General features: G+C 42.0%; 1 protein-coding gene across 2 annotated transcripts; it reads right to left on the bottom strand.

The window, feature by feature from the left end:
* Positions 1–1,128: 1,128 nt before the first annotated feature.
* gramd2aa (GRAM domain containing 2Aa) lies at positions 1,129–27,677 on the bottom strand. Of its 2 annotated transcripts, XM_068571303.1 has the most exons (12): positions 24,643–24,809; positions 19,561–19,665; positions 13,751–13,808; positions 12,064–12,136; positions 11,062–11,165; positions 10,431–10,529; positions 7,614–7,685; positions 7,459–7,515; positions 6,143–6,320; positions 4,118–4,211; positions 3,030–3,134; positions 1,129–2,224 (listed from the first exon to the last, which is right to left on the bottom strand). In XM_068571303.1, the coding sequence occupies exons 2-12, from the start codon at positions 19,653–19,655 to the stop codon at positions 2,221–2,223; spliced, it is 939 nt and encodes a 312-aa protein (XP_068427404.1). In that variant the 5' UTR covers positions 19,656–19,665; positions 24,643–24,809; the 3' UTR covers positions 1,129–2,220. The 2 variants fall into 2 exon arrangements, with proteins under 2 accessions (XP_068427404.1, XP_068427395.1); XM_068571294.1 differs by lacking the exons at positions 1,129–2,224; positions 24,643–24,809 and adding an exon at positions 27,446–27,677 and having other exon boundaries at positions 3,026–3,134.
* Between the last annotated feature and the right edge of the window lie 10 nt (positions 27,678–27,687).

Here is a 27,687-nt window from a genome sequence, read left to right as displayed (position 1 = left end):
GCCGTCATTCCCCTCCAGCTAAAACCGGACTCGCACACACAAAGAGTTACGGAGGTCATCCTCTGCCCTTTGTACTGCTCCAGGTCTCTCGAAGGCTCGCTGTTCAGCTGAGACCAATAAACTAGCTGCTGCATGAGCTCTATGCAGCACCCAGTACATTTATATACATATATAGCTGTCGTAAAAACACAGCATGGAAGTATGAGTAATAAAAAATACCCCTTTATAAGTTGACGTCCTGCCTTCAAAATGTAATTCAAGTAGAAGTCTGCAAGCTTTATGAGAATAATGTGCTCATAGTGAAGTGACTGTACTCATTATATAAAGTTGGGTGGTTTAATATATAAAAATGGGTTGACCCTCTGAGCCGTGTGTCTTCATTTGAAACTATAGAAGAGGGCCGAGAGTCGTCGAAGATGTTGAGACTATTTTGGTTAAATTGGTACAAACTGATGCCGACGAGATGGAAGAAGTGACGAGTCCTGGGCTTGAATATTTACTCAGCGTGAATACCTCTTAGCTTTAATAAAGAGCTGGAACCAGCTGATCCAGGGTCAGTACGCAGTGATCTACTCCTGATCTACAGCCACGAAAGCCTCTTACATTTGCAAATTTTTGTCTTTTATTCAAGCTGGGCTGCTTTCACAGTATTTGTCTTGTAAGAACTTGTAACTCCGGCTGCCTTCGTCTCAGTCTAAAGGGTCACACAGGGTCACACTGAGGGTTTAAGGAGCCTTGTTAAGATCCAATCGGTCAGATAATGACAAAAGTTTATCCGTTTTCATGCATTTCTTGACTAAGAGTAAGTCAAGGTTGGTTTTTGAAGATATTTTAGAAAATATGCACATTTAATCCATGAACTGGATACATTCACTGGATTTTATTCAAATTAGGCCAGTGCCAGTGGTGAACAGCCAACCCCACACATGTTATGCATTTAGCGTGAAGTGCGTCGGCCAACATCGAGCTCCAACTCCACTAATTCAGGGCGGGTTGAAGAGGTGAGTACTGTACATTGGACTGTGCGTTTCATGGAGGTCCTGTGTGCGGTGCCGATATGACGGCGTGGAAGGTTGAAAGGTCAAATCTTGACACTCAAATCATCGAAAAAATAAAAGTCTCAAAGTCTTTTTCTACATTTTCTTGCCAATTTAATTGATAGGGATTTCACAACCTAGTCTAGGACTACATTCCACCCATGTCTGCAAGATCATAGAACATACCGCGAGACAAAAATATAATCACATGAACCTCACTGTGTCTTTTTTAAGTCTTTGGTGACTTCAATCGAAATGTATAAAACAAAAGCAAACATCCTGGGAACGCCTTTCATACAGCAGATTATGACAGCTAAAACAGAAATGATGCATGTCACCGAAACCATCTCCTTCACATTATAGACAACACCAACAGGTGCTGTTATCGCTTCAGTATATTACAGTTAAATGACAGGTAACTTCAATCAGTCAAGTATCTGTGGTCATAACATGACTTCCTTCCATAAAAACCCTAAAAAAAAAAAGACAACTGAGTACCTATTATCAAGAATAAAATACATCTAAACTCTTAAAACAGTTACATACATTTGAAATAACGTGGACATATTTCTTTTAAAAGTGCATTTTCTTGTAGTTTGTTTGAGCCGAGTGGCAAAGATCTCACCAGAAAGACTAACAAACATTTGGTTTAGTCAACTTGTCGGTCAGACATTATTTGATATTAACACCAAAACTCCCCTGAAACATCTTTTCAAGTGATTCTCTCGTCTCTCACCTCCCCGTCTTCGCCCTCGAGCCTCAACCACCACTCCTAAACGTCACCGCTGTCACATACAAGCAACCAGCTCTCGCTATTAGAGATTTACTCTGCGGAGTCATGTGGTGAAAGATGAAATGTCCGCGAGAGGGAAAGGCGATGGTGGAAAAAAAATAAATCATAATCTACAGTAAAAAGCCTTACGTTGAATTCAGAAATAAATAGACAGTCTGTTTGCATAGCCTGGAAGTGATCACTAGATAGGAAGTCGTTTCACTGGAGGGGGAGGTCTGCCCGGGCGCCTGGGCTCGGGTTGGGGTTGTTCCTTTCATGCTGCTCCGTGCTGGTTGATCTTTTCTGGGCTCTAACGCTGCTCCTGGATCTGTGCAGGAGGGCATCGTCAGCTCAAAGCACGAGGAGAGAAAACAGCTGTCGAATCCCACGCGTCACAGCCAAGAGCAGCGGTTACCTGGAAGAGAAGAAAGCAGCCGGGTTAGTGGGGTCTCGGGTTTCAAATGAGAGTAAATCAACTGCTTACGTCTGCTCTTTGTGGTATTATGTCGTCCTTACACTGATCGCAGCACACACACACGCAAACACACACTCACACATATTATAACACACCAAAACTGTAGGTGAGAAACCAGCCGAACATCTAACAACCTCGACCCAAATCCTCATTTGTTTCATTTAAACTTATCTAATCGTCCCACCAGGGACATCTTATACATTTATTTGTTTTGACGATGTAATATTTAGATAATAATCATGAAATACAACTTAGCATATACAAAAACAACATAATAAACTCTTCTTGTCGAACACATCTTTCCAACAAATTGCAATGTTGTAGCAATGCATAGTGTATAAAGATACAATGAGCAATACTGTTAGCATATTTTATCATATTTATCATAGCAATACTATTATCATATTTATCACCAATGCTGTTTTTGCTGTTAACTGTTATCATATTTTTCTGCAATGCTGTTATATTTTTTATATTTTGTGCCTTATTTTTTTATTTTTTTACCTTATTGTAATTCTGTGTTAGTAGGACGGAGCAAAATAAGATTTTCCTTGTATAGAATAACTGTTATCTGTGTATATGACAGTAAAACCATCTTAGATCTTGAAACATCTGGTTTATTTGGTCCCCTATGGCTAAATCTCAACTTTCACGGACACTGAATGTCCTTTATTTCTGATAAATTAACGTGTTTTTGGCTTTAAATCAAATAAAACTCCTCCGTCAGGGCGTGTTGCGGCGTCACCTCTCTCTCAGGGGAAGGTTTGGGTTACTCAGGAAGGACAGCTGCTGCTCCAGACTGCACACACGAAAGGCCAGGTAGCAGGACGACAGGATGAGGAGGATGATGCTGCCGAGAGAACACGAGACGCACAGATTAGTGAGATGACCAAAGAAAAAGATGTAGGGCGACGATCCCTCTTGTTGGAGGAAGAGAGCTGTAATGTCCTTTCATGACCACTGGGAGGCGACGTTCGACTTGCCATCAACAGACCACAGCACTTCCCTGTGTCCTTGAACAACAGTTTAAATCTTAAAGGACGTTTTTTTGGACACGTTTTTTGCAAATCATGTCGCACTTTATGTTCCTGAACTTTCACTTAGTAGCGATGTCACGTTTCAAAATGATAAACGTGTCGACTCCCCAAGCAGCCACAAGTTTCCAGTCAATCATACAGAGGAAAAAAGAGACAATAAAGCCTAAATCTATTTGTAATCATTTTAAATGATCATTTTGTGTTACCGTTTAAGTGTTGGTTATCTGAAATATCACCACACAATGATAACAATGACAATAAATAATGCAAGAGTGACATTTATGCATCTTTTAATTCACCCAGGAGTGACTAAATATACATGCATTGAGTATATATATATGTAGTTTTCAGTGTATTTTATAATAATCTGTGATATAAAGGGGGGGAAATCGGCCCTCGACAGGCGGGGTCAGAGGTCACCAGCAGCGATACGACAAACCTTCCGGAGCAGAAAGGGAATCGCTGCTCTCTCAAGGACACTGAGGCTGTGACCTCTGGGTGAGGGATAGTCGCGGCGCTAAGCTGGAGGGCAGGTGGAGCACGGAGCGCACGCCGCTCACTTAGCGAAATTATTTGATGCCGTGAATCTCAATAATTAAGTTTCGTCTCATCGGAGGTGTCTGATCCCCTCGTGTTCAGTTCGACGGAGTCAATCGCCAACTATTTATATCTCCATGTTAATGCTCTCGCAGTGTGTGTGTGTGTGTGTGTCTGTGTGTGCGTGTAGCTGTGAGTCAGCTGTTGGAGGAGGTGAAGGTGGTGTTGTTGCTGTCTGTGCGTCGCTCTGTATACTCACAGCAGGGTGAAGAACTTGAGCAGCTGGTACTCCATCTGGCCCAGTTCTGCCAGTGGCTCTGATAAAAGACCCCTGTCTGTTTGCAGAGCTCGCTCTGTGGAAATCACACACACACACACACACACACACACACACACACACACACACACACACACACACACACACACACACACACACACAGTCACATAAAACCATTAACAGTACTTGTCTTGACTGTACTACATGTTTCATTTGCAATCGTGCTGGCCCACCTGTTGCTGTGACAATATGCACTTTAAAGCTTAAAAATAGAAAATAATGTTTTTGTTCATATATATATAAATTCCAGAGGGTGCAATTCAATTATATAAATTAACACTGTGAGCTGTTATTTGTAAAACATTGTCGAGACAAAAATATCAAGTAAAGAGTTTGAAGAACATGAGACTGATTTATTATAAATACACTATATATACACATGTATGTGTGCAAGTGTCTGTAAAGGAAAGTAATACACTTTTATTTTAATGATTAGATAGATTATGTGCATTTCATACCAAATGTAAGAAAGGTGAAGACAGTTATTGCACATTCTCTATTAGAGGAGGTAAATAATAAAGACTTTTGTGCCGTTTTTCATTAATTGTTCATTTTAAATATCGCAAAGAGAGAACACATTGTCTGAATCATATGAGCTGACTATCATACCCTGACATGTCGGCAAGCTGATATGTATGCTCTGCTTCTTTTTACACAGCTCCTCTGTGTGTGTGTGTGTGTGTGTGTGTGTGTGTGTGTGTGTGTGTGATACAATACAGCTGTTGACTCACGTCATTTACCAGGCTTCTACATCTTTTCATTACATTATTTCCCAGTTTTCCGAGCCGTGAGGGAAATGCACACAGAAGCGCGCCATAAATGTTTATTAAATGTCGGACATCTAATATTAAAATAGGTCAGTATTGAGAAATGATCCGTCAGCGTTACAGCCGTTAAACTGTCCTCACACAACGTTGACAGCAGACATTGTTTGTGATAATCTCTCCTTAATCTGAGCCGCCCAAAGCTTTTTAATACAACCCCCCCCCCCCGCATGATTTAATCTCCACTTGGGGCTGGATGTGTCGTTGCGTAAGAGAGACGCTGCCATCCAAAAGCAATTACTCTTTCTTTCACCCTCTCACACAAGACACAAATAAGTATAAAGACACTCTCACACACATAAACACAAACACACAAAGACATCTGCATCCAGGGGTTCAACATCGTTATCCTCTAGAGGAAGTGACATTTTGAAGATGGAACACAGGTTCTGTCCTCATCACCACTTCATCAAGTCAGATGACAAACTTCTTACATATAAAACTCTTCGTGGATTCACGCAAGTTGCCATCTGTTGCTGGCACAGCATTTTCTCATCAGGATTTTTTAATTGATTATGCATAATTCCCCCCCGTCGCCCTTATTCTAAAGTTGAATCATTTTCAGCCTGTAAGAAATAGAAATGTATGTATTCTACATTATAATCATCTTTAGTGACATATGTTTAGGAAACACAGTGTAACGAAACACTTCTGTGTATAATTACGCACCCAAAATAAAATAAATTGACTATTAATTAAAGTCCTGATACTGAAAGCATCAACAAATAAGTGATTTCCCAGTTTTTCTTATAGTGGCTTAGTGGTGAGCAGGGTCGTCCTTCAATTGGAGGATCGGCGGTTCGATCCCCGACTCCGCTACCTTATGTCGACGTGTCCTTGAGCAAGACACTTAATCTTAAATTGCTCCCGTAGCTGCGCCTATGTCGTGTGAATGGTTGATGATACTGATGTGGCGCCTTGCATGGTGGCCCCTCCCATCAGTGTGTGAATGGGTGAATGATGTCATGTAGCGTTAAAGCGCTTTGAGCGGTCAGAAGACTAGAAAAGCGCTACAGAAGTACAGGTCCGTTTCTCACGTGACTGGCCTGAGACAGTGGTAACCAGCGCTGTTGCTGTTTCCCCACAACAGACGGTCTAAAGCCAGCGGGGACGGTTGCATCACCTTCCAGCGGCTGCTCTGATTTGAAGGCCATGTCCGCGGCGCTCAGGCTGCTGGTGGAGTTTCCCAGGAGGTCCGGAAGCGAGGACGACGCCGACACCACGGAGGGTTTCCTTCTCCACTTTAACACTGACGGGAATTCGTTGACCACTGGGAACTCGTCTGGAACCGGGAACTCGTCCTGCGGCACGGAGGAAAGTGGAGAACAGAGAGGGTCAGTCAGCAAACTGCCACCGATCTGAACTAAAGGAGCGTGTCAGCAAACTAGTGGCTTTAAATCACCTCATAAATCACCATTTCTTCTTAAAATGGACCTAAAAGTCTCGCTTGGTTCGAATAACTTGGTGAATTTATCACGATTGATTACAAACCCTCCCAAACTGCTTCTGCATTTGACCCCTGAAAATAAAGTGACGTCCACACGTGAGCTAAGAGGCCTTACCGCCTTCTCATGTTTCCTTATTTAATGATTTAGAAGACAGAAAACATGAAAGCCAGACCGTGTTTTTCTTCTTTCTTTTGAGACTTAAATCAGATTCATACATGGTGAAAGTAAGGCCATGAATCTTCTTAAAGCATTCATGAGAACAACTCTCTTTGATTGCTATCTGGTTAAAAAAGACTATTTTAATAAGCGAGTAGCTGCAGTTATGCATGTTAATAAGTTGCTAATAAACATATTTTGCACTGAGTACGATCCAACTCATCATCAATCTTTCAAACAACCTTGCAGTCCAAATGTTGCTTTCGTTAATGTCTTACAAGTGATAGTAAATTATTGAATAACTGTTAATAAATAGTGTTTCCGCTCTCTGGTCTTTTTAAAAGGTTGAAGGTCAATCTATCACCTCTGACAGGAGCAACAATGAAAAGAGATAGTCAGCAAGGTCGACACATATTCTTGCTATTGGACTATTTCCGCTCTACTTATATAACATAAAACTTGTGGTGACTAGAAATCAGGCATCTTCACATGTTCTGTGAACAAAGCTCCAGGAAAGCTTCCTGGTCTCCGTCAACAAACGCCCCTTTTTCTTTCTTTCTTTGAATACTTTCCATTTAGATTACAGCGTGATCAAGGGCGAGCATGTTAACAGAACGTAATTAGAACTTAATACAAAAGCCGTTCTGTGGCGCAGTGGCTGACACACACACACACACACACACACACACACACAAGGTGACTTCCCGGAGCTCTTTGAATCGGGCCGACTCGAGGGATAATTCACTGCTCGACTGCAGCTGCAACAGAGTGATCTATTGATGCTCTCTGCGTAAGAATGCAAGTCGGCGTTCAGTTTACGAAAGACGAGACTAACCAGCGATAAGGTCGGCTCCTCCATGAACTGCTTCAAGCTCAGACTCTTCCCGTTGACCTGAAGAAAAGAAAACGACCTAATTAGCCGACACGCACAGCGCACGATGCACGGGCTGAATGATCAGTGCGCGTGCAACAGCGTCCGAGTGCTCTGACCTGAAGGTGCGTGCAGATCCTGCGCAGGACGTCATACACACTGTCTCTTGATAGCAGAGACACAAAGACATACTGAGGGAATAAAAACAGTGACAGTGGTGTAAGAATCCTGTTGATGTTCTGTTTATAATGCTGCTTTTGAATAAAATAGTCCCTTGACAATATTCAGAATTGATCCAAACACAAACTATTATTGTATTGGACAATTTGAGCTCATTTAAACCACAAATGTATACGGATACAAAGTCTACTGAACAACATGAATGAGCTGTATACTAGAATTAGGACATGCTATTAAACTTTGACGAGCCCTGAGGAGGGAACTGAATAAAGAAATAGATGAAAAAGATCTTCTGTGTCAGATCTCGGTCACTTTATGGCTTTATTTTATGGACGTAATCAAACGCTCCTGTTGCACGAGGGCGTGTGGAGAGGTGGTTGAATCGGTGCGTTTTGCAGCCGTGCAAAGCATAGAGTAATCCAGTAACATCACGGCAAATAATTTGGGGCAAACCACGCTTCAGGGACTCATAATCTGGGGCACAAAGAGGATATTTCTCTCATCCCATTTTTGCTGCGGTCTATTCTTTCATGAAAAACTAAGAATGAGAGGTCAGTGACGGCTCGCCCAAATATATCCCTCTGACCTGGATAAACCTCACTGCTGTCGAGAAAGCGCTTCTAGACTTTGAATTCAAGAGCATTTGAAAACACTGCGCGATTGCGTGTCCTGCTGGATCTCTCCTGCCACGGCCGTGCTGGTGAACGAGGTGAAAAATTACAAACAGGCCTGGACTTTGTTGTTACAGACGCGAGCGCTGAACTTTTTACCTCGTAAACACACGAGCCGACCTCGGCCCTCCTGCGCAGCGCGGTCCTGTACTGTACAGAGCCATGTATGTTCACACGCTTATGTAACGCATGATGTTACACAACCGCGCGGACATATATGGTATACTAGGCTACACATCATGGTCAGAGACATGCTGCCGCTTCAATGTGAGCTGCTGGGCTCGCCGGTGAATCAGGCTCCTCGTACTTCTGGTTAGAATAAACATTTGTGTGATAACAATCTACTTGTGCATTTTCAGCCACATGCCCGATTTGATAATAGTGTTTTGCACAAATGGAAATGTAAACAGCTATTTGACATTGCTGGGTTGTGCCTGGAATCACTGTTACTTTAAATAGAGGAAGAGGCGGCAAGCTCGTGACAGACGCCTCCACCTGAAGACTACACGCATGAGGCAGTTTGCATTAATCTGGAGAATGTTAGCTAATGGACCGCTAATGGACCTCAGGGCCGATAGTATGTTCACGCTCCTGCATGCATCTGGTACAAGAAATCTGCCCAGTCACTGTCTTTATGAATAATCAATGATTTGTGTTATGAATAAATGATGGAGCCGGTACAGTACACGTGTACTGCGGTGCACAGTGGAGTATATGAATATCTGCGGAGCACTTAAAAACATGTGCTATTTCTGAACTTTGTGACGACCGCCATATCTCTGGAGTAGCCGCTTGTGTGTGTGTGTGTGCTTGCGTGCGTGTGTGTGTGTACTTTGGCATTGGTCTGCATGATACGTGTGCACTGACATGAGAATCAGAATATTCTGTGGTCTATTTCAAGATCAACGGAGAAGCAAAAAACAAAACACTTTAACAACATCCCTGACGAGCATTGAATTGCAGACACTCCACAATCCTGTCTGACATTGTGTCAAGTAGAAATATAAATAGTTTGTCCCCTAAATAAGCTAGATTCAGGGCCTACTTTGTTAAAGACAGGGCTACATATAGGGACAAGAGAGCGATTCTAACCCAGTACACAGAACCTGGCTCTGTAAACAAACTAAATGGCTCCAACACTACTCCAGCCAACCTGCAACAGGGGGCATTTGTGCTGGTGCACAGGACGCCGTCATAAATGTATAAAGAGGAAGGCAGTGGGAGCCAGAGGGACGTAAATCTGGCACATACCAGCGCTGGACTCCACAGTATTCATCAGCTGGAACCGCCATACAAGTGCAAAGTGGCGGATGTGAGCGAACCAGCCGGGCCCGTTCACACTGATCTTAAAGAATGTTTAATACTTCTTTAATAGGGAAAAAATACTTGCAAAACATCCCATCAACCTCAGCTACTGTTAGCACGTTTACACACCAGACTAAGATGGCCAACCTGTTAAAAATGTCCTGCCAAACATCAGCATGTTAACATCCTGGCACTATAGCATTTAGTCTTACAGAGCCTCGAACATGGCAGAAAACGATATGGGATAAATCAGTGGCTTAAATTACTCACTTGTGCTCTCAATAAACTTATTGTACCTCCTCAGTTTGGTCACTGCTGCCCCTTAAATGACCAATCTTGCGTTCACATTTCTTAATTTTCTCGCTTTCCTCTCTTGTGGATGGCGGCCAAGAAATGAATGTATTTGTTGGTTGTTGTTTTTGACAATACTGGACAGATCCTCGAAGACACACAACATGGGTTATGCTAAAAATAGCTCGCTGGCTATCATTATCGACGAGGGGTTGGGGCCTGAACAGAACGTGAAAAGTGCATGATGTCTTTGAACCCACCACTCGATGACAGGAGTCTGACGCGTGAATGTTAAGAAGCCCCCCTGAACGTTACTGGTGGAAAAAAAACAACCCTGGACTCTCTCACACGAGCGTGCTGGGACTCCACTCGGCTTCTATCTATAGCACGGTGTTGTTGTTTTTTCCATCACGCCGTCGCCTGAAACTCGCAGTCACGCTGCGCTGATAAGTATTTTTAATGCACGGCGACCAGGACGGAAGTGTTCACCTTCTGGCCGGTGTCTGTGGTGATAGCCAAGCCGTTGGGCACGAGGCCGGCCGTTTTGTGCTTCTTCACCAGCCTCACGGAGACAACAGGGATCGCCACCTGAAGACGGATAAGAAAATGCAGACGCACACAGATTATAGGGAAGATTTAAAGCAGACACTGAAATACTCTTCAAAGCCCTGAAGAGAAAATTAGTAGTGGACATGAAACGTGTCCTATTTCATTCAGAATGTGAAGAATGCCGTCTGAATAAGTAGCTTATTGTCGATCAGATATCAGGAGCGGTTTCAAGGAAATGAAGAGAAGGGGAACAGTGCACAACATCAGAGAGAAAATCGCACAGCCGGTGAAGGTGAAAGGTTCAGTAAGTCTACCTGTCCTGATAGATAACTCCACGGTGTAGACGTAAAGAGAGGGAGAGAGAGAGAGAGAGAGAGAGAGAGAGAGAGAGAGAGAGAGAGAGATCTTCTATCTGGGAGAACTAAACCTGTGATACTGAAAGTCAGCCCGTAATCCTGAATGACTTTCAGTCAAGTATTTTGTCAAGTCGTATATGCGGCCTGTCAGATTGGGACTGGGAGAGATGTTTGTCAGTCAGTTTGCGTTTATTAAGTGTCAGTCTTCAGTATACCTTGATGTCCTTGCCGAATAGATTGGCGTAGAAACACAGCCAGTTTCTGGAAATGTAGAGCCGGCCTTGCAGAAGAATATCTCTGAGAAGAGCACAGGAGTACACTGACAACACACAAGAGAAGGATTATTGTCTCATTATATTGTTGAGTGGATACAGAAAGACACACAGCGGCTTATTGAGACGTTGTATCTGTAACCCTACGACTGCCTCGCCAGCATTTTTGATTAAAAACGATACCGGGTTGAACTCCCAGAGGAGTTCACACTGTGCTTGAGAGGCTGGTCGCCCTGGAGGGGTTTCTGAGATGCAACACAGAGCAGAAACACTGAAGCAACTGTAGCTGGTCAGAGAGCCGAGAAAAGACGACTACTGCTTCAAGCAAATACAAATAAATAGTAGTTTTACAGTTCAATTGTTTGTTCGAGGGATTTTGGTATGTAACTACAAATGTGGCTATTGAAGATGCTAGATTTTGGTACAGATACGTAATAAAAATGTCTTGCACAATGTAGCATGTTTCAACACAACTAGTTTTAGGTGTAAAAGCTCAATCAAAGTGAATTTAGACCAGCACGGGACACAACAGCTTCATTTGCCTTCATTCGTTACTAAAAACATTATCTTATGTATTTCTTTCCATCATGTCAACTAATGACACAATGACATGATGACTAATGATCATATTTCTGACTAAAAAGTTATGATTATGCTTATTATGCTTAGTTATTTAGCTTTTACTATGTCTAGAGTCGGAGATAATGATAACAGTTGTTAACAGCTCAAAACCCAAATATACACATGAATACATAACACAGATATAAAACAGAAAAAGCAGGATATCCCCATCCTTATTTTTGCATCACTAGCATGCAAGAAAAGATAAACATATACAAAAACAGTGGAGCTGAAGCACGACATGTCCAAAAACAAGTTAAAACAGATGCCGCAGCACACAAGTCCCTCCTGAAAGTCATCCTGGTGGTAAGAAAAAGACGTTACCTTTCATGAGGATCTCATCCTTGGGCACACACTGGAAGAGTTTGTGGTACTGCGAGTTGTACTTGCTGACAGTCTGTGCAGAGGGACAGGGCAGAGTCATGAGCATCTCCTTGGCGGACCGGCCTGCCCGCACGGCACCGCCGGCCACTTTGGCTCCGCTCGCCGCAGACACCACTCTCCCCCTCAGAGGACGCGAGCTCTGCACCAGGCTCAGCACGTTGGCGCCGTACACACACACACACTCGCGCACATCCAGGGCCTGGAGCAAGCCGCTGCAAGACACACACTGTGCCCCTGTCGCCGGTCAGTACAAGGGGAATGGAGGACTGTCTACCTCTAATCTACATGTGCCTACAAACGCACACACCAGGCTCTAGTGTGTAGACCTACACACACCGACACACACACACATACGCACGCACTACGACAGAGTTTACAGCAGCAACGCCTCGGTTTACAGCCGCCGAGCTCTTTCTCTGAAAGGCTCCCTTTCTCTTTCTCGAATACACCTTCAGTGACTCCACTGAAAAGCACCCAGCTGACACCCCCTCCCTCTCCTTCTTGCCTCCTTCCCTCGCAGACACACACTCGGCTGCCCTTCATCATTCTGAGCCCGAGGAGAAGAAAACACACACACACACACACACACACACACACACACACACACACACACATACGCACACACAGGTACTCCTCTCTCCTCTCTTAGTTGGAGCCCCTTCCGTCTCTGCCTCCTTCCTTCTGCGTGTCAGCTCGTCTGCAGTGTCAGTGTGTGACACCTAAGAGTCCACACGTCACGGGGAAAATCATACATTTTCCTGCCGCCTGAGCGCACAAGAGGTCTCATTCATTCCCCGCTCTCCTCCCTCGCAGCTCCAGATATCTGCCACCTCTTTCCCTGCCCTGTCCTGTATCTCTTTTTTCCTTCCCTTTGACTCGTATCAGCTCAGTTTATCTCACTTGTCTGCTGCTCCTGTTTTGTTTTTTTGTCCTTCTATTAATAGCTCACACGAGAGCAGCTCCTGTCCTCAGGAATATAGCGCTTATGCCGTGTGTTACGGTAAAGCAGAGGAAGTTAGTGTAAATGAATGTAAACTGTGACTGTGTAATCATTCGCTGCATCATTGGTCCAAATAGCAGATGATTCGTTCGTGGGGCGGTTGTGTTATTTCCACTTCATGATGATGCTAGGTTTGTCTGGAGGACAGTGGATTACAGGTCTACGTGACGGTAATTTAGGATTGTACGGCACCGCTGAGCCTGTCCACGAACATATGAGCCTTTGTTGGCCGTTTAGTTTTAGATGTTGAGCCTCAAATCGTTTAATAATAAATGAGTTTGAGAAATCTCACAGTAGTAGGGGAGTATCAGGAAAGGCGTGGTCATTTCTCACAAGTGTATAAAGGCAGCATGTTAGATCTTTGTCATCATATATGATTCAGAAAAGACACATTTATAAATGAAACATGCATCAGATTGTAAGTGGATTGCGTCGTATCAGTTGAAGCATTTTCTTTCCAGCTTTTACGGCCAATTTTTGACAAATATGTGTCAACACTGCAGTGTAAAACTGAGAGAAATGCCTTCAGCGTGCTGCTTTCATTAAGGATTCAATATTCAAAACAAATAAAACTAGTTGGACTCCTACCACAGACACACAAACACACAAAAGAGAGACCACACTCACCGAGCCCCGGTAACATTTTTTCACATCTTCATAGGACAGGTCTTCAATCAACTGAAACCTGGAAGACAAGAAAAACACACTCAGAATCAAAATACTGTAATAACTGTAAATTATCCCACAAAATATACAACTCTGCTATTTAAATCTACTCTTATGGATAAAAATAAACATATATATCACACATTTGAAGGCAGATTGATGTCTTCATCTGGCCTGGAGACAGCGTGACAAATGGATGTGAGCTTGCTTGCGTGTTTGTGTGTATTTGTGTGCGTATTTGTGTGATACATCGCGTGAACATCCCAGCTGGGTCAAAGCTTCCACATGACGAGTTAATCATCAGTGTGTGCATAACTGCAGGGAGACGAAGGCTGTCACAAAAAAAAAACACATAATCAAAGATAAATATTGAGTTGTTTAAACGCAAATAGGGACCACGCCAGGAGATTATCCGTGTTGTTCTTTTTATAGTCAGAATGCATGAACACACACACACACACACACAGACACACACACAGCGCTCGCCTCAGGAGGAGCAGTCAGAACAGTGCAGCAGATGTCACAGCATGATACTCATATCTATTACTAATGCGGACAGAACCACCCAGCAGATAAAATATAATATAATCATCCCTCTAAGGAAGATGTTGTTAAAACGATGCGCCGTCCCAGTTAAGGCGATTTAAAGTAGAAGACACGTATAAGCAACAATGCATTCTGAAAGGGCAGATACTTTTGAGGGATTATTTTTCCGACAGAGACTTCCCTTTCTTCCTGTATCTCCCTGCGAGTGCCAGGTGATTGACAGCGAGCAGAGCGCGACGCAACGCGGTGCTGATATGGAAACACTGCTGCTGGAGGAGCGACTGATAACGCAGGAGCTCGGGAAAAAGAAAACAAATTGCAGCTTCATGTTGACTGTGATGGATTATCTCGCTTTGATGGAGGCAATTTTCATACGGTGCGATGGAGAAAGGCATCAAATGGAGGGAGGAAAGAGGGCTTTCATATATCTTCAAGCCTCCAGAGTCCCACGGGAATAATGTGACGACCAAAGGTTACATTTGCCAAAACACTTTGGTTCGTTCTCGCGCTCGCAGCCTTTTGACTTGTACTGTTGGTATCGGAAGTGTCATCACAGGTGGACTGGAGCAGAGAAATACTACTTTTACTTTGGTACTGCACAGTTTTAAATGTAATATCGGACTTTTTTTCTCCACTACATTTATCTGACAGTTATGATCACCCTTCAGATTAAGATTTAAACATAAAACACAATAGTATCAGCCTGCAAACTATGCAGAGCTGTTCAAGTCAACTCTGCCCTGGCACCAACACCCTGGTGTCACACTTTGAAGAAATGAAGAAAAGTGCCTTTGAATTCACTTCCAGTGCGTTTAGTTGCCACTTCCAATGACTGACGTACCTTTACTCAAGTATTCTTACATTTGTATTTCTTTTAATTGTGGTGTTTAGTTTATTTACCAAATCCCCGTTAGCTGACTGCTAATCTTCCTGGGGTCCACAAAAAGGACAAAATAAAAAACATACAAAAATGTGCAAAAGATATCGTGAAACAAACAGTTAAAAGTAGTACAAACAGAATAAAAATGAAAATGGTACAGTCACATACCTAGCGCTGTTGCTAACTGTATAGTGCAAAGTGAAAGTATTCCTCTGCCACTTCTTAAAATGCTAATTAAACTTGTTTGTAATGTTAATGCAATGTAAAGAGAAATATACACATTACGTTATGGAAAGACAACCTACAGCGTATTGCCCAATGAGTGGTATTCAAGATGGCAACAGTTTCTAACTTAAAGAGGGAGCGAGCGTCTTAGATACAGTAGACGGGAGAGAGAGAGACTTTTAAAGACGCGATAAGATGAAGGTGAGAGCAGCAGTTGGGAAAAATAGTGTGGGCATCAAGTACAGAAACATGCTCGCCAAAGAATGAAAAATAACAATAACACACAAACACCGGCGCCGCGTGGAGCGGAGAAACGAGATAATGAATGTGTGCGTTGTCGTCTCCAGACACAAAACATGTTTATGATCTAATTCAAGGACTTCATAATCACACATTTGAGTTTATCAAATAAAAAAAGACGGGATTGAAAGCCCCGAAAAAAAATGGCTACTGGACTCTTCATCTTCTCCTCCATTGAGAGAGTCAAAGCAGTGGAATACTTTGGCAACATTGTTTCAACATATATTTTTTTTTTACTTTCATGCCAATAAATCCACTTTTTGATAGAATTCAAGTGAAACGAATGATCCACAACTCGGGCTGGAAAAATACCCCGTAGGGTTAAAGTGTCAGAGAGCTGAGGGAGTTGACAGATGCTAAGCTGCCTGCTGTGTGTGTGTGTGTGTGTGTGTGTGTGTGTGTGTGTGTGTGTGTGTGTGTGTGTGTGTGTGTGTGTGTGTGTGCACTTGTTTACAGCAGAGCAGTACAGCTGTGACCGCGCTGCTCTCTAGCTGGATGTGCTGGACCTCTACAGACACTTAATGTGACGCATCAGTCACTTTACACCACTTAGTTATTAACTTCCAAACAGCCGTAACATCCTCGATTCACACGTCCAAGAGCTCCAAGAGACAACGCGCGACGATATTGTTGAAGTTACTTTAACTGTTTTACATGTTGTACCTTTTGTTAATCTACTGGAAGATAATTGTGAGAGATAAAAATCACAAAGTGGACATATCCTGTACATTGAATACATAAATAATAGTATCCAAAACACATTTGAAATGCACACCTTTAACCCCTTTAGTAGTGTATTGATAACCGCCTGGTGCTTTTTATCTTATTTATCAATAAATATGTCAAAAAAAGTCCTTTAAGCAAAATTATTTTGCTCTTTTTTTCAGGCCAAATTTAACTTTCAAAATCTGGCAAGTATGTCATTATTATATGTATTAAAGGCTTAAAACAGTGTGTAAAAACTAAAAAGTAAAGAAACGCATTTGAATTTTCATCATATTTATCTTCTAAACAACCTGCGATTACAGAAATGAAATGTAAACGGTTTAAAAGTCAGATTTCCCAAACAATCTCAACGCAGTTTAAATAATTTATAAACAGAATATCTAATTAATTCATAAACAAACTAAACTAAAAGCTTTAAAAAAAGAAAAGAGGCCCAAAACGGCCTTCTTGCTAACATTAATTATTCTATGCAGCTTGTCCTATGTGCAGATTCATGCCTCCCCCTGGAAACGCCACCCCGTTATCTTGTGACCGTGTTATGAACAATAGTGCGTGTGTGCTGCTCCTGCTGCCTGCAGCCTATAAATAGGATCCACAGTGGCTCTGCACACCCAGGTGGAGCGAGGAGAGTGATTATTAAAAACACAGGCAGCTCTGTGGGGACCGAGCGGCTCTCCAGTTCCTCGCTCTCGCTCTCCATCTGTCTCCGGCTCTTACACAAGATCCAGGTCTTAATCAATACTGCTGGTACATCAAGCTGCTAGGTGAGCGTCAGAAGTAAACCGCCACAGGCAATTCCCATCGCGGCCGTACGTACAGGAGAGCTGTGAGCGCGTCGTGGTGGAGCCTGCTTTTTTCTTTTTTTACGAAGGGTATAAACAAGGTCACGCTGGGATGACATGTGTGAAAATGATGGACAGTTAAAGATAAAAAAGCTTCGCCAGAATGTCACTTAAGGTTTATTTCGGATGTTATTCAGAGGGTTTGAAATGAATTCCCGGGCCCAGGAGGAACCATCAAGTTATTCCAGCTGGAGAGAAAAAAAAAAACATAAAAATCACTAAATCAGAATCGTGTATGGTTTCCACACAGCAGCAGCAGCAGCAGCAGCAGCACAACTTGGTATTTTCCAGCTGCCTGGAGGCTCAGTGGACAGTGAATCACATTGTGTACACGTCGTGAACCTTTCTGAGGAATAACCAGCTGGAATAAACCCAAAAAATTGACCATCGTTTCAAGAGCTGTGGTTCGGAAACACAACTAAACTCGCGTACCAGTTTAAATCCCTGTGAGCAAAACAGAAAGTGTGTGTGTGTGTGTGTGTGTGTGTGTGTCTGCACATGCGCCCGTGCCAGTGTATCCCGGTGCCCTTGGCAGTGAGGCCGAGTAGTGAAGCTAATTACAAGCTCAAAGAATCCTAAATTGAATTCTAAATTAGAAAGCGAACACCTCCCATCGGTGGACGGTGGAGGAGTGGACTCCCAGTCAATAATTTAGCTGGAGGAGACGAATTTGGCACCGAGAGAAGTGAGTCTCACTCTGGGAAAAAGAAGAAAAAAACAAAAAAGAAAGGCACAATGAGAGGAGAGAAAGTAGAGGATCGTCTCCTGAGTTTAAAATCAAAGTATTAGATTCATATATCAGAGTTCTCCTCTGAAACAAGATTAAAAGAAAACACCTTTTCAAGCACGACTTCACCACGTCAGCTGATATTTTGTTTGTGCAGCGAAGTGAGCACCTGCAGCGAGCACATGTAGCTTAATCTCCGGGGTAATCATATGCTCGTAATCAGCTTCATATCTAAAGAAAGAATAACATGTTTATCTTGGTATCTTATCAAAGCATTATCATGAGTGATTTATAGTCAAATATTAGGACAAAGCTTAACTGAAGGCTCACTACAACTTCCACATATCTGGTGATTTCCGTATTGGTAATATGTGAAGAATAAGACAACCCAAACAAGGTCAGTGAGGACATTATGGAAAATTATGGGGCATAAGCCGTTTGAAGGAACTTTGGGGATATTTTAAGGCTTTTCTTTGAGCTGTGAAAAGCATCGTCCTGTTTATTACAATTGTTTTTAATCGCAGAAAAATTCAATTTAAGCATGTAAAATGCTTAAATGTGCAACAATTTAAATAATTTTGCCTGTTGGAAATACATTTAAATAAACAACATGAACAAATATCCTGCAAACATCACACTGGGTAATTAATACAAGACTTTAGAAAGTGTACAACAGCACTTTTCTGTGTACCCCATATCATGTTTATGTTAGTCTATACATAGCATCCACTGAGGTTGTTTGAATAAACATTGAATCAATTGACTCTGTGTAGTGTGAAAGAGGTCGCTTGTATAGCGACAAACCCACAGGGAATTAGCATCACTGTCTTTAGCCTCTTTAAGCTCATTGTTTTGGTTTTACAGCAGATTTCATTTAAACTGAGTATCAGGCAGCTAAAGATGCTACATGCCACTCAGTGGAGACCAACACAAAGTTTTTAAAGTACATGTTATAAACCTGTGATATCTGTCAGCTTGTTTTGATCTATTAAAGCAACTTGAAACACTTTACGTAAACCGATATCTACAACCGGAAATATTGCAGGTGGTGACAGAGGAGTGTTGAGGTGAGTCACGCAATGCGAGGCGATAAACCTAAAGATACACACACGGCTTACTGAGGGACGCGAGGTTGACTGACAAGTGCATCAAGCCCCTCCCCTTCTCTGAACCTACTAACATGCTTCAGCGCTAAATCTCATCCCGGAACAGATTCCCCGGGATTACGCGACACTGCTGCTGCCTCGAATCCTTCTTATATAACAGACTCTTTCGATCCGCACACAGACACACACAGACACACACATGCAGACATTGTGCATATGAATACTTTGTTTGCCGTACCTTTGTGTGCGTGTATGTGCATGTTTTTTAACCATTGTTTGACATCAAATGCAACTGAAATAAAAGCACAAAATAATAATGGCTGTGAAAATAAATCTCCCGTGGCTGTAACCCATGACCGTGCACAGGATACAGATGGTGTGTGCGTGTCTGTGTGTGTGTGTGTGTGTGTGAGCTTTGCCTGAAGTGGCCGTGTGCGTCGTCGTCCTTGCAGTGGTCCAGGTCCTGTGTCGGGAGCAGGCCTGTTTCTTCGCTCTGCTCCTGCTGCTCAGTCATGCTCCTGGCCCTGAACACACAAACACACAGCTCCATGTTAACAGCAGGCATCTCTCCGCTGGACCGCCATGTACCGACTTTACTGTACACAACAAAAAAAAAAAGACCCCAAAAATAACGGTGTTTGTTTTCGTCTCCAGGTTCGGCTTCAAAGAGAGCACTTACCCCCCCCCCAACCAAAAAAAAAACTGTTTATAGGGCAACTAAAGTGGACTCTGTCTTCAAAATTATTCATTATTAAGCTCCACTCAGCAGAATGAAGCAGTGTTCTGGTGATTGTGTAAATGGGGTCAGTGTCTCCTCTCACAGATGTCCACAAAGACACAGAGCACCTCGGAGGTTGTGCAGATGGCTGACCTGATGCGCGCTGACTCAAACATTTTCTACAAACACACTCTGAAACTTTTCAGCACCAGATGTCTCTTGAAAAACAAACTATTACGGACACCAAAGCGACCATGGTTCCTATTAATGTGAGCCGGTTGGCGACGGTTAAGTAGAACAAAGCGTGACACTCTCGCTAACATTAAAAGGAACTAAATCCCAGCTTCCTGCTTACTTTGATGGATTGTGTAGCTCAGGTCATTTTCATGGTTTATTTAAATTGTTTTGCATACTTCAGTAGGGATGGCAGCTAATCTTTTGCCTGAAAACAAGCCTTGTTCAGCATCGACAGTGAGGCCATTGCTGTCTGACGTAACGAACGTTCGCTCACCAGTTCAACTACTAATTCATTCATTTCTCTGAGCAAACAGTTTCATCTGTTCATCCATTACTTTGAACTCCCTACATGTGAAATAGTTTATCCAATCTTTGAACTCAAAGCTAATTATTTCCACCATGTATTACGTGCAGAAACTAACCGTTTATGTTCAGTACATTCATCTTTTCAACCAGTCGGTTAACTAGCGATTTTAACCATGTATCCATTATTTAGCAAACTGTTGCTAACCTGTATTTCTCACCACTACACCTGTTTATGTGTTACGACCGCCTCAGGTTACTGTGTGCACCGTGCAGTCATAGCTGGTAGCCTATATAAACCAAGATTCAGCCATGTGTAATCTCATTTGGCTATTTATCTCCTCGCTGAATGGATATAAGGTTTTCAATAAAATCCTAATTTACTCACATTACCTGAATTGTACCCAATCTACCCTGCAGTAGACCTACTAACACACCCATTTGGGAAGATAACAGCTGGTTATATTCTTCAAATGCTTTGCAGCGCTGTCATAAAATACTGGCAACCTTTAACTGATCCGCGTTTCTTCCTCTCGTCTGCACATCAACAGCCACCTGCCCTGCGTCGCATTTTCCTCTGGGAGAGGGGAAGTCGTTACCACCTGCCCCGGTATCATTACAGGTGTTGATGGAAATAGGCTGTCGCATGCCGTTTCCAGCGTATTATCTCTAATTGGCCAGAAGCCTCACGTCAGCCACTGACCTGTTCAAACAACAAGGGCTTCCTGGAGGTTTTTACATCCGACTGGTCATCTGTGATCAAAGAGGGTCGAGGGTCGACTCGCAGGCGAAACGGGCCTATTGTTGTATTCGGAAAGGGTGTGTGGGGTCCTTTCACCTCAAGCCTGAGGTGACGGGGTTCAGGGGAGGCATCTGATCTCAGATGTGAGCCTCAGGGCCAAAACAGAGCCGTGTTATCACTTCATTTAGAAACAATGTTCAAAGGGGCGGCTTGTAGTTGCACTCAGATTTTCTGTGCACAGAGTATTTTAATCAGATAATCAGTAGCTGAGGGCTTGGAGACTATTTAAGCAAAGATTTCTCTAAAAAATACAATTTTCATGAAATCATTGAGATGTATTCTTAGATATTTTAATGAATTCTGTTAACATGGTCGACTGTTGCAAATGAAAACTTCCCAAACAACATTAAAATATCTATTACTAATAGCTGGGTTGGATTTACTTGGTCAAATGTTCTCCTTTAAATTAATAATTTCCTAAATGTAATTATTTTTCCACACTTTAAATCAGAATTGTGTTTAAATATTGTTTAAATCAAGTTCTGCATAGTCCGCTTTAGGAACTTATTAATGACTTAACTAGCATTGCGTGTACTGTATATATAAAACTGACAATCAAATATTTGTATAGAACTATTTGAGCTAAAAGTCCTGCCCTCCAGACAGACATGGTTCATTTTTTATGAGAATAAACACGCATTAAAACAGTTGGACAACTTTATGAGCCTTCACCTGAAGGCTGGACTGCTTTGACACCACACTGTGTCCACTGTGTCTGGCGGCACAGGAAACAGACTTTGGATGTCTCTTTGGTGACCTCATTCACAAAATTGTTTGCTTACAGTCTAAAAACCTTATGAAACACATAACGGCCCTGGTCACGCAGTTCTCGACACAAACAGCTCTGGGATAAACACTCTCTGCGAGGGGAAACACAGAGTTTGTCTGTGCAGGTTTCCGGGATGTGGAATTAAACAAATGATCAAACAGATATGTTGCCTCTGTGACAATTTTCCCTCTCAGAAGGTACCCGATGAGCTTCCTCGAGGTATCCACGGTCGAACAATCTCATTTGCGGGTCGATCCCATTTGATACAGAATCATTCACTTTGAAAATTGTTCGGCACAAAACAATGATGTCTACCTCAAAGTTACAAATGTTCTCTGGGTTCAGAGCTCGGATCCGAACCCCATGCTCAGGCCTTTGGGTTGCATTCAGTCCAATCATTTTAAAAGCCTTGCTTTCTGCCACATTCAAGCAGCAGGGTCCCCATTCATAACAGTTGCAATGTTTTTTCTTTAACAAATAACACAAACATGAAGGTCTTTAAACTGGATTTTGACAAAAGGTCACAACATTATAGGTAATAAAGCCCTTATGTCAATTGATATTATGTTTTGTTTTTATATTTCTAGACAGTTATAATTAATCAAATTACCCAAAACACCAATTGACATATATTGAACCTGGTGGTTTTAAGGGCCGTCCAATGGTTATGCTGGTTAAACCTTAACTGGGATTAAAGGAGCGTTCCCATTTTTTAAATTTCAAAACATGACAGTTAACTGAAAGGCCTTCACCTCCACACCTCTCCTCATCTGTGCCCTTTCTATTTTTGTCTCGGGAGACATACATTTTGTTCTGTCACAAGACATCCTCAATCCAATAAACACTAATCTTGTTAAGGTTTCTTGTCACTGGGATTGTTGCTTAGGAATCACTGCACTCTCTCTCCCTCTCTCTCTCCCTCTCTCTCTCCCTCCGGTCGCTCGTGTCCCTGTTGCCCTGAGCATCGAAGTACCACGGCGAATATATTAGTTAGAAAAACACAAATCAATATTACGTACAGGATTGTAACGTCTCTGACACCTTAAGGCGACAGAGCGTTTGACATCAGGGGCCCTTGACTTTCACACAATCTTCCAGAGGAGATTAGGATGGATAAAGCTATCTAGAGTTTTTAAAACACACTTTTATAGCCTCGCCTTGCTGTGATATTTCTATTTTATCTTCCCACGCCACTTGTTTTATTTCTTTAAATTGTAATGGCATGTCTTTACTATGATTTATGGCAGTATGCTTTAGTACTTGTATAATTCTGTTGTTGTTTTTGCCTTTTAAAGCACTTTGAAACTGCTATAAATAAAGTTTTTTATTATTATTATTAATATTAAGGAGAGTCTTTAGCATCAAACACACAGCTTTGTAAGCATAGCGGTCTGCTTGTTTACTGTGGGTGTGCCGTCACAAAGGTTTAATTGTCTGGAAAGGGAGTTTGCCTTATTGTTAGAGACAATTAAAGTTGTCGGTCGTCTTGGTAGGTTTCTCTCATGTGTGTGAGTTTCAGACTTAAAAAAACAAGAGTGCGCCAATAAATAAAGAAGAAAAAAAACATGACAATGCCACTCTTTTCAAACTCTTTCGCCAGAGCTTTGTCACATCATTTGTCATCATTATGTTTTTGTGTTCCCCCGCAGTAACGGTTGTCTTATTGTTGTACACTAAATTAAATTTGGCCTTCTGGTATTTCACAGACAGCCTCTGAAGCTGCAGCACAGGCTCAGCCTTTGGACTCCGCACTGCTTGAGACCTCCTAAAATAACCTCCCCATTGTGCAAGCACCTCAAAACAGCCTTTGATAACAGCAGTGTGTTTTTAAGACGGCACAAGGCTCCAAAGGTTCTTTCTTTTTTTTTTTTTTTTTTACTGAAGACTATATGGCGCAGAGTAATTACTTTAGTGTGAAATTCAAAAGGGAATTTTAATCGAGGGATAGTTTTTGTTTTTTTATTAAGCGTTTGTGTTTTCTCATTAAGAGACCAAACAGACAGTAAACTGTGGAATGTTTAAATATAACAAACCTTCTAGTGGGAAGTGGCCGGTCCTCTTAACACTTATAGTTGTTGAAGACTGATGGACGTTATCGGCCAAGGTCGTCTTATAACAAAAATAAATGCCTGACTACCTGATTACCTAACATTTTTCACTGAATGAGTACTTTGAATTTCACTATAGACACATTTTATTCCTGAAGTGTATATGCATCTACACCACTTGATTTTTTTTGAATAAGCAGTCTGCTATCAAAACAAAAAAAAGTCAAGCTCGCCAAGTTAAGATGCGAGTAAATAAACAATTCTTCAAAAATAAAAGCAAAACAAATTATTCACTTTTACATTACACCTACATACTTAACAATGCTTCATGATTGATTTGTAATGTTCATTCACATATCATAATTAAAGGATTGAAGTCTCCTAGTAAGGAGTTATTAAATAAATTACTGACAAATTATCGCCAGCACTGCGATTCTGACTGTCAGTATGAACTCAAAATCGACACTTTGTTTAAATATATTTGAATAAACCCCTACACATTGATAAAAACGGTATTTGTCATGCCTATTCTGCTATCCTATACCCTCGCTGGTGCTTTTACTTTGAAAATCCCCCCTCTCTCTTCCGCTCTCCAGCTTCACCTCGACCTCGCGGCTCCCTTACCTGTAGCTCCCACAAGTCACCTCTACTCTTTCCGCCGTGTCGTCGCCTCGTCTCCCCGCGGAACTCGTCCGGTCTGCGTTTTCATTTCACGTCGTTTATCCACAAACGAACAAAAACTAAAACAAAAAAAAGCCCGGGGAACAAGTAAAACCTCCGGTTTGTGAGGGGGGCGCGAGACGCCCGCGAAACGAGAGCGAGCTGAAGGAGCGCGCGCCGTGCTGCCGGAGCCGTGACCTCCTCAGAAGTGTGTGTCCTGCGCGAGGAGGGCTGAGCTTACCTTCAGCCCAGTGCGGGCTGTTGACACACTGCCGGGGATTACACGGGGGCAAGTGACCGCACCTCACTCTGCGGTTGTTGTCGTTTTAAAAATGTATTTTATTTATTTGGTCAAGTCCTGCAGCTCCACCCATTTGTATTAGCTGTGGTGGGGGGGAAGTACTCTGTTAATTATCCAAGTAAAAGTAGAAGTATAGCATACAAATACTCTCATTAAAAAGTAGAAGCTAGTACTCTGAAGTAGAAGTAGAAGTACTCTGTTAATTATCCAAGTAAAAGTAGAAGTATAGCATACAAATACTCATTAAAAAGTAGAAGCTACAGCTACTTATTCTTATGCAGCCGCCTTTCAAAGTGTATTAATGTTATTTTGGGATACTACACTAGTCTTCTTTATTTAAACATTAATGAATACTGCTTTCACTATTTATACTTCTAATTCACTGTGTACACTTGATTTGATTTTCTGAAATTAATATGTTCTGCTCTGCTATTTTTTTGTATATATTGAGTATTTCCCACTTAATGTGTTTACTATGTAACGTGCTTGCTGCCACATACATATTTTCCTCCTGGGGATGAATAAAGTAAAGTATCTGTCCATCTATGAATACATGTAATTTTAGTTGTTAGATACTTAATAAACTACTGAATCATATCGAAGCATATTAAAAAGTACATATCCTTCTGAAACGCAGTTCAATAAAAGTATAAAGTAGCACAAAAATGAAAATACTCATATTACACATGTCAAAAGTAAATGTACTTACATTCCACCTCTGAGTATTAACATCAGAATATACATGAAGTGTCAAAGAGTGGGACTCATTGAAGTTATTTTACTTCACAGAGCCAATTATTAGCATCCATCTGCTATAAATGACAAACGTTAAACTGTACCACTAACATCCACTGCACCTGTAAATTATATCGGATTAAATCAGAAATACTCTATCGATCCCCAGGAGGAAATGGGTTTACGTTACAGATACGAGCAACAGCCTGCATGCACACTATTTCATAGTTTAATGGGGCAATTTTAAAGATTTTAATTTGAATAAATTGTTGGAACACCAGGAGGAAACTATGTTAGTTGAGTCAATGTCCCACTGATGAAAACATTGCAGTGTTTACATATTTGCAGTATTACCACCATGTGGTGAGAACATTAAGCCTCACAGATTTTCTCCATCATACAAACAAAATGAAACTTTGCACACACATTTTGAGAAAAGCATGCGGGTATGATGTACAGCTGCATAATGCCAAACTCAGCACAATCCTTTTGTTTTGAGTCAAATATAGCAGCGAACTGCGTACTACCTGCTACAATAAGATATAGTGGAGTAATGTTTGATCATGGAGTCTCTCTGTTGTAATTCCAGCTTCTCTGAGCTTTGTTCTTTGTGTACATGGCCGGGGCGTCGTACCGACCGACCGCACTGTTACCGTTGTTTGCGCTGTTAGCACCGTTAGCGCCATTAACTGCCAGCAAGCCGGCGCGACCAGATATGCTCTGAATTTTATGTTGAAATGACTGTCAAATATAAATCTTCAGGAGGCTTTCTACTGCATAGACTGTAAATACCATTTATACCCACTATAGCTTAATATATATGTAGATATAGCATCTGTACATAGTCAAATGTTGATAATTTCCTTGTTCATCTATGATGTCCTTGTTTTTAGCATTTGTCAAATTGTCTGTGTTTGTGCATAAGTCAGTATGCACAAATAATTACTGAATATACAAATGAAGAACTATTGGTGGAAGTACAACTGCAAAGTAAAGATAATTAATGAGCAAAACTGATGCAGACACACTCTTCTCTTAATACAGTAGAATAAAAGAACATTATGTTGGCAGGGACAATCTGTAAATACTATTAGTCTCTTTTTGTTATCGCTGACAAAGAAGATACAACACCCACAGCTGCAGCTGGCTGGCATGTTCGCGCCAAACGACCCACCGCTTTATTATTTATATAATATTATAATTATTTAATCCCGTCACTGCGAAGTGGATTTTAGTTTGTTATTCATTTTGTTTTCCCCGTATGCTTGTAGCCATTTGATACCCAACACTTCAATTGCAAACCTCAAACTGTGTTCACGAATAATAAAATAAAACACTTTGAAAATCAGTAACTTTCAATTCAGAGTAACATTAAAACAATTTAGCTAAACTCAGAGTTAAATATCTCCATGAGCATTTCTATCTGAACAATGTATATACTTCTATTTATACATTTAAATTCTATGCTGCACGTTGTTTTTCTAAACATATACCCTGCATGTAAACAACAGATCACAGAGCACGTCTTCCCGATGCTCAAGTTACCGCTCCACCCGGTAGCTCAGTTCAAGCGTCCCTCTCATCCTCCACATCTCCTCTGTGATTGGTTGAGATGGAAAGAGGGGACCGCCGACTGAATACACTGCTTTTACCTGCATTCCCCCTCGTCAGTGTCACTCAGGACAAGCAATGCCGAGCGCCCGCTGCACTTCCTGTGTGCTGTTGACTGACCTGGCTCTGCCGGCTGCTATCCTCTGACTGCAGTTACCATGAGGGTGGCGGTAGTGGGGGAGCTGGTAGTATCTGTCCTGGCCTGGGGCCTCGTCGGCAGGCAGGGCCTTAGGGCTGGCTGCGTAGATAGTGCATCCCATGAACACCTCCTGGACGTCACCCTCGGTGTCTGACAGCGAGCAGAGAAGAGCTGTCCTCAAGGTATCCTTTCCTCTGAGCGGCCCGTCCTGCCCTGATGCCAG

Source organism: Clinocottus analis, unplaced genomic scaffold (genome assembly GCF_023055335.1).
Source record: "Clinocottus analis isolate CAN_PGR_092001 unplaced genomic scaffold, fCliAna1.0.p SCAF_1, whole genome shotgun sequence".
NCBI classification, from domain to species: Eukaryota; Metazoa; Chordata; class Actinopteri; order Perciformes; family Cottidae; genus Clinocottus; species Clinocottus analis.
The sequence above is the reverse complement of the archived record's forward strand: the minus strand, read 5'-3'. Positions and strand labels throughout refer to the sequence as shown.

Coding starts and splice junctions, on each gene's coding strand:
- gramd2aa (XM_068571294.1), bottom strand. CDS start 27,585: ATGGGATGCACTATCTACGCAGCCAGCCCTAAGGCCCTGCCTGCCGAC. Junction 13,809..19,560: donor GACGCACACGGCCACTTCAG/GCAAAGCTCACA, acceptor CTTGTCTTCCAG/GTTTCAGTTGATTGAAGACC. Junction 6,321..7,458: donor AGGAGCCGACCTTATCGCTG/GTTAGTCTCGTC, acceptor TCCGTGCCGCAG/GACGAGTTCCCGGTTCCAGA.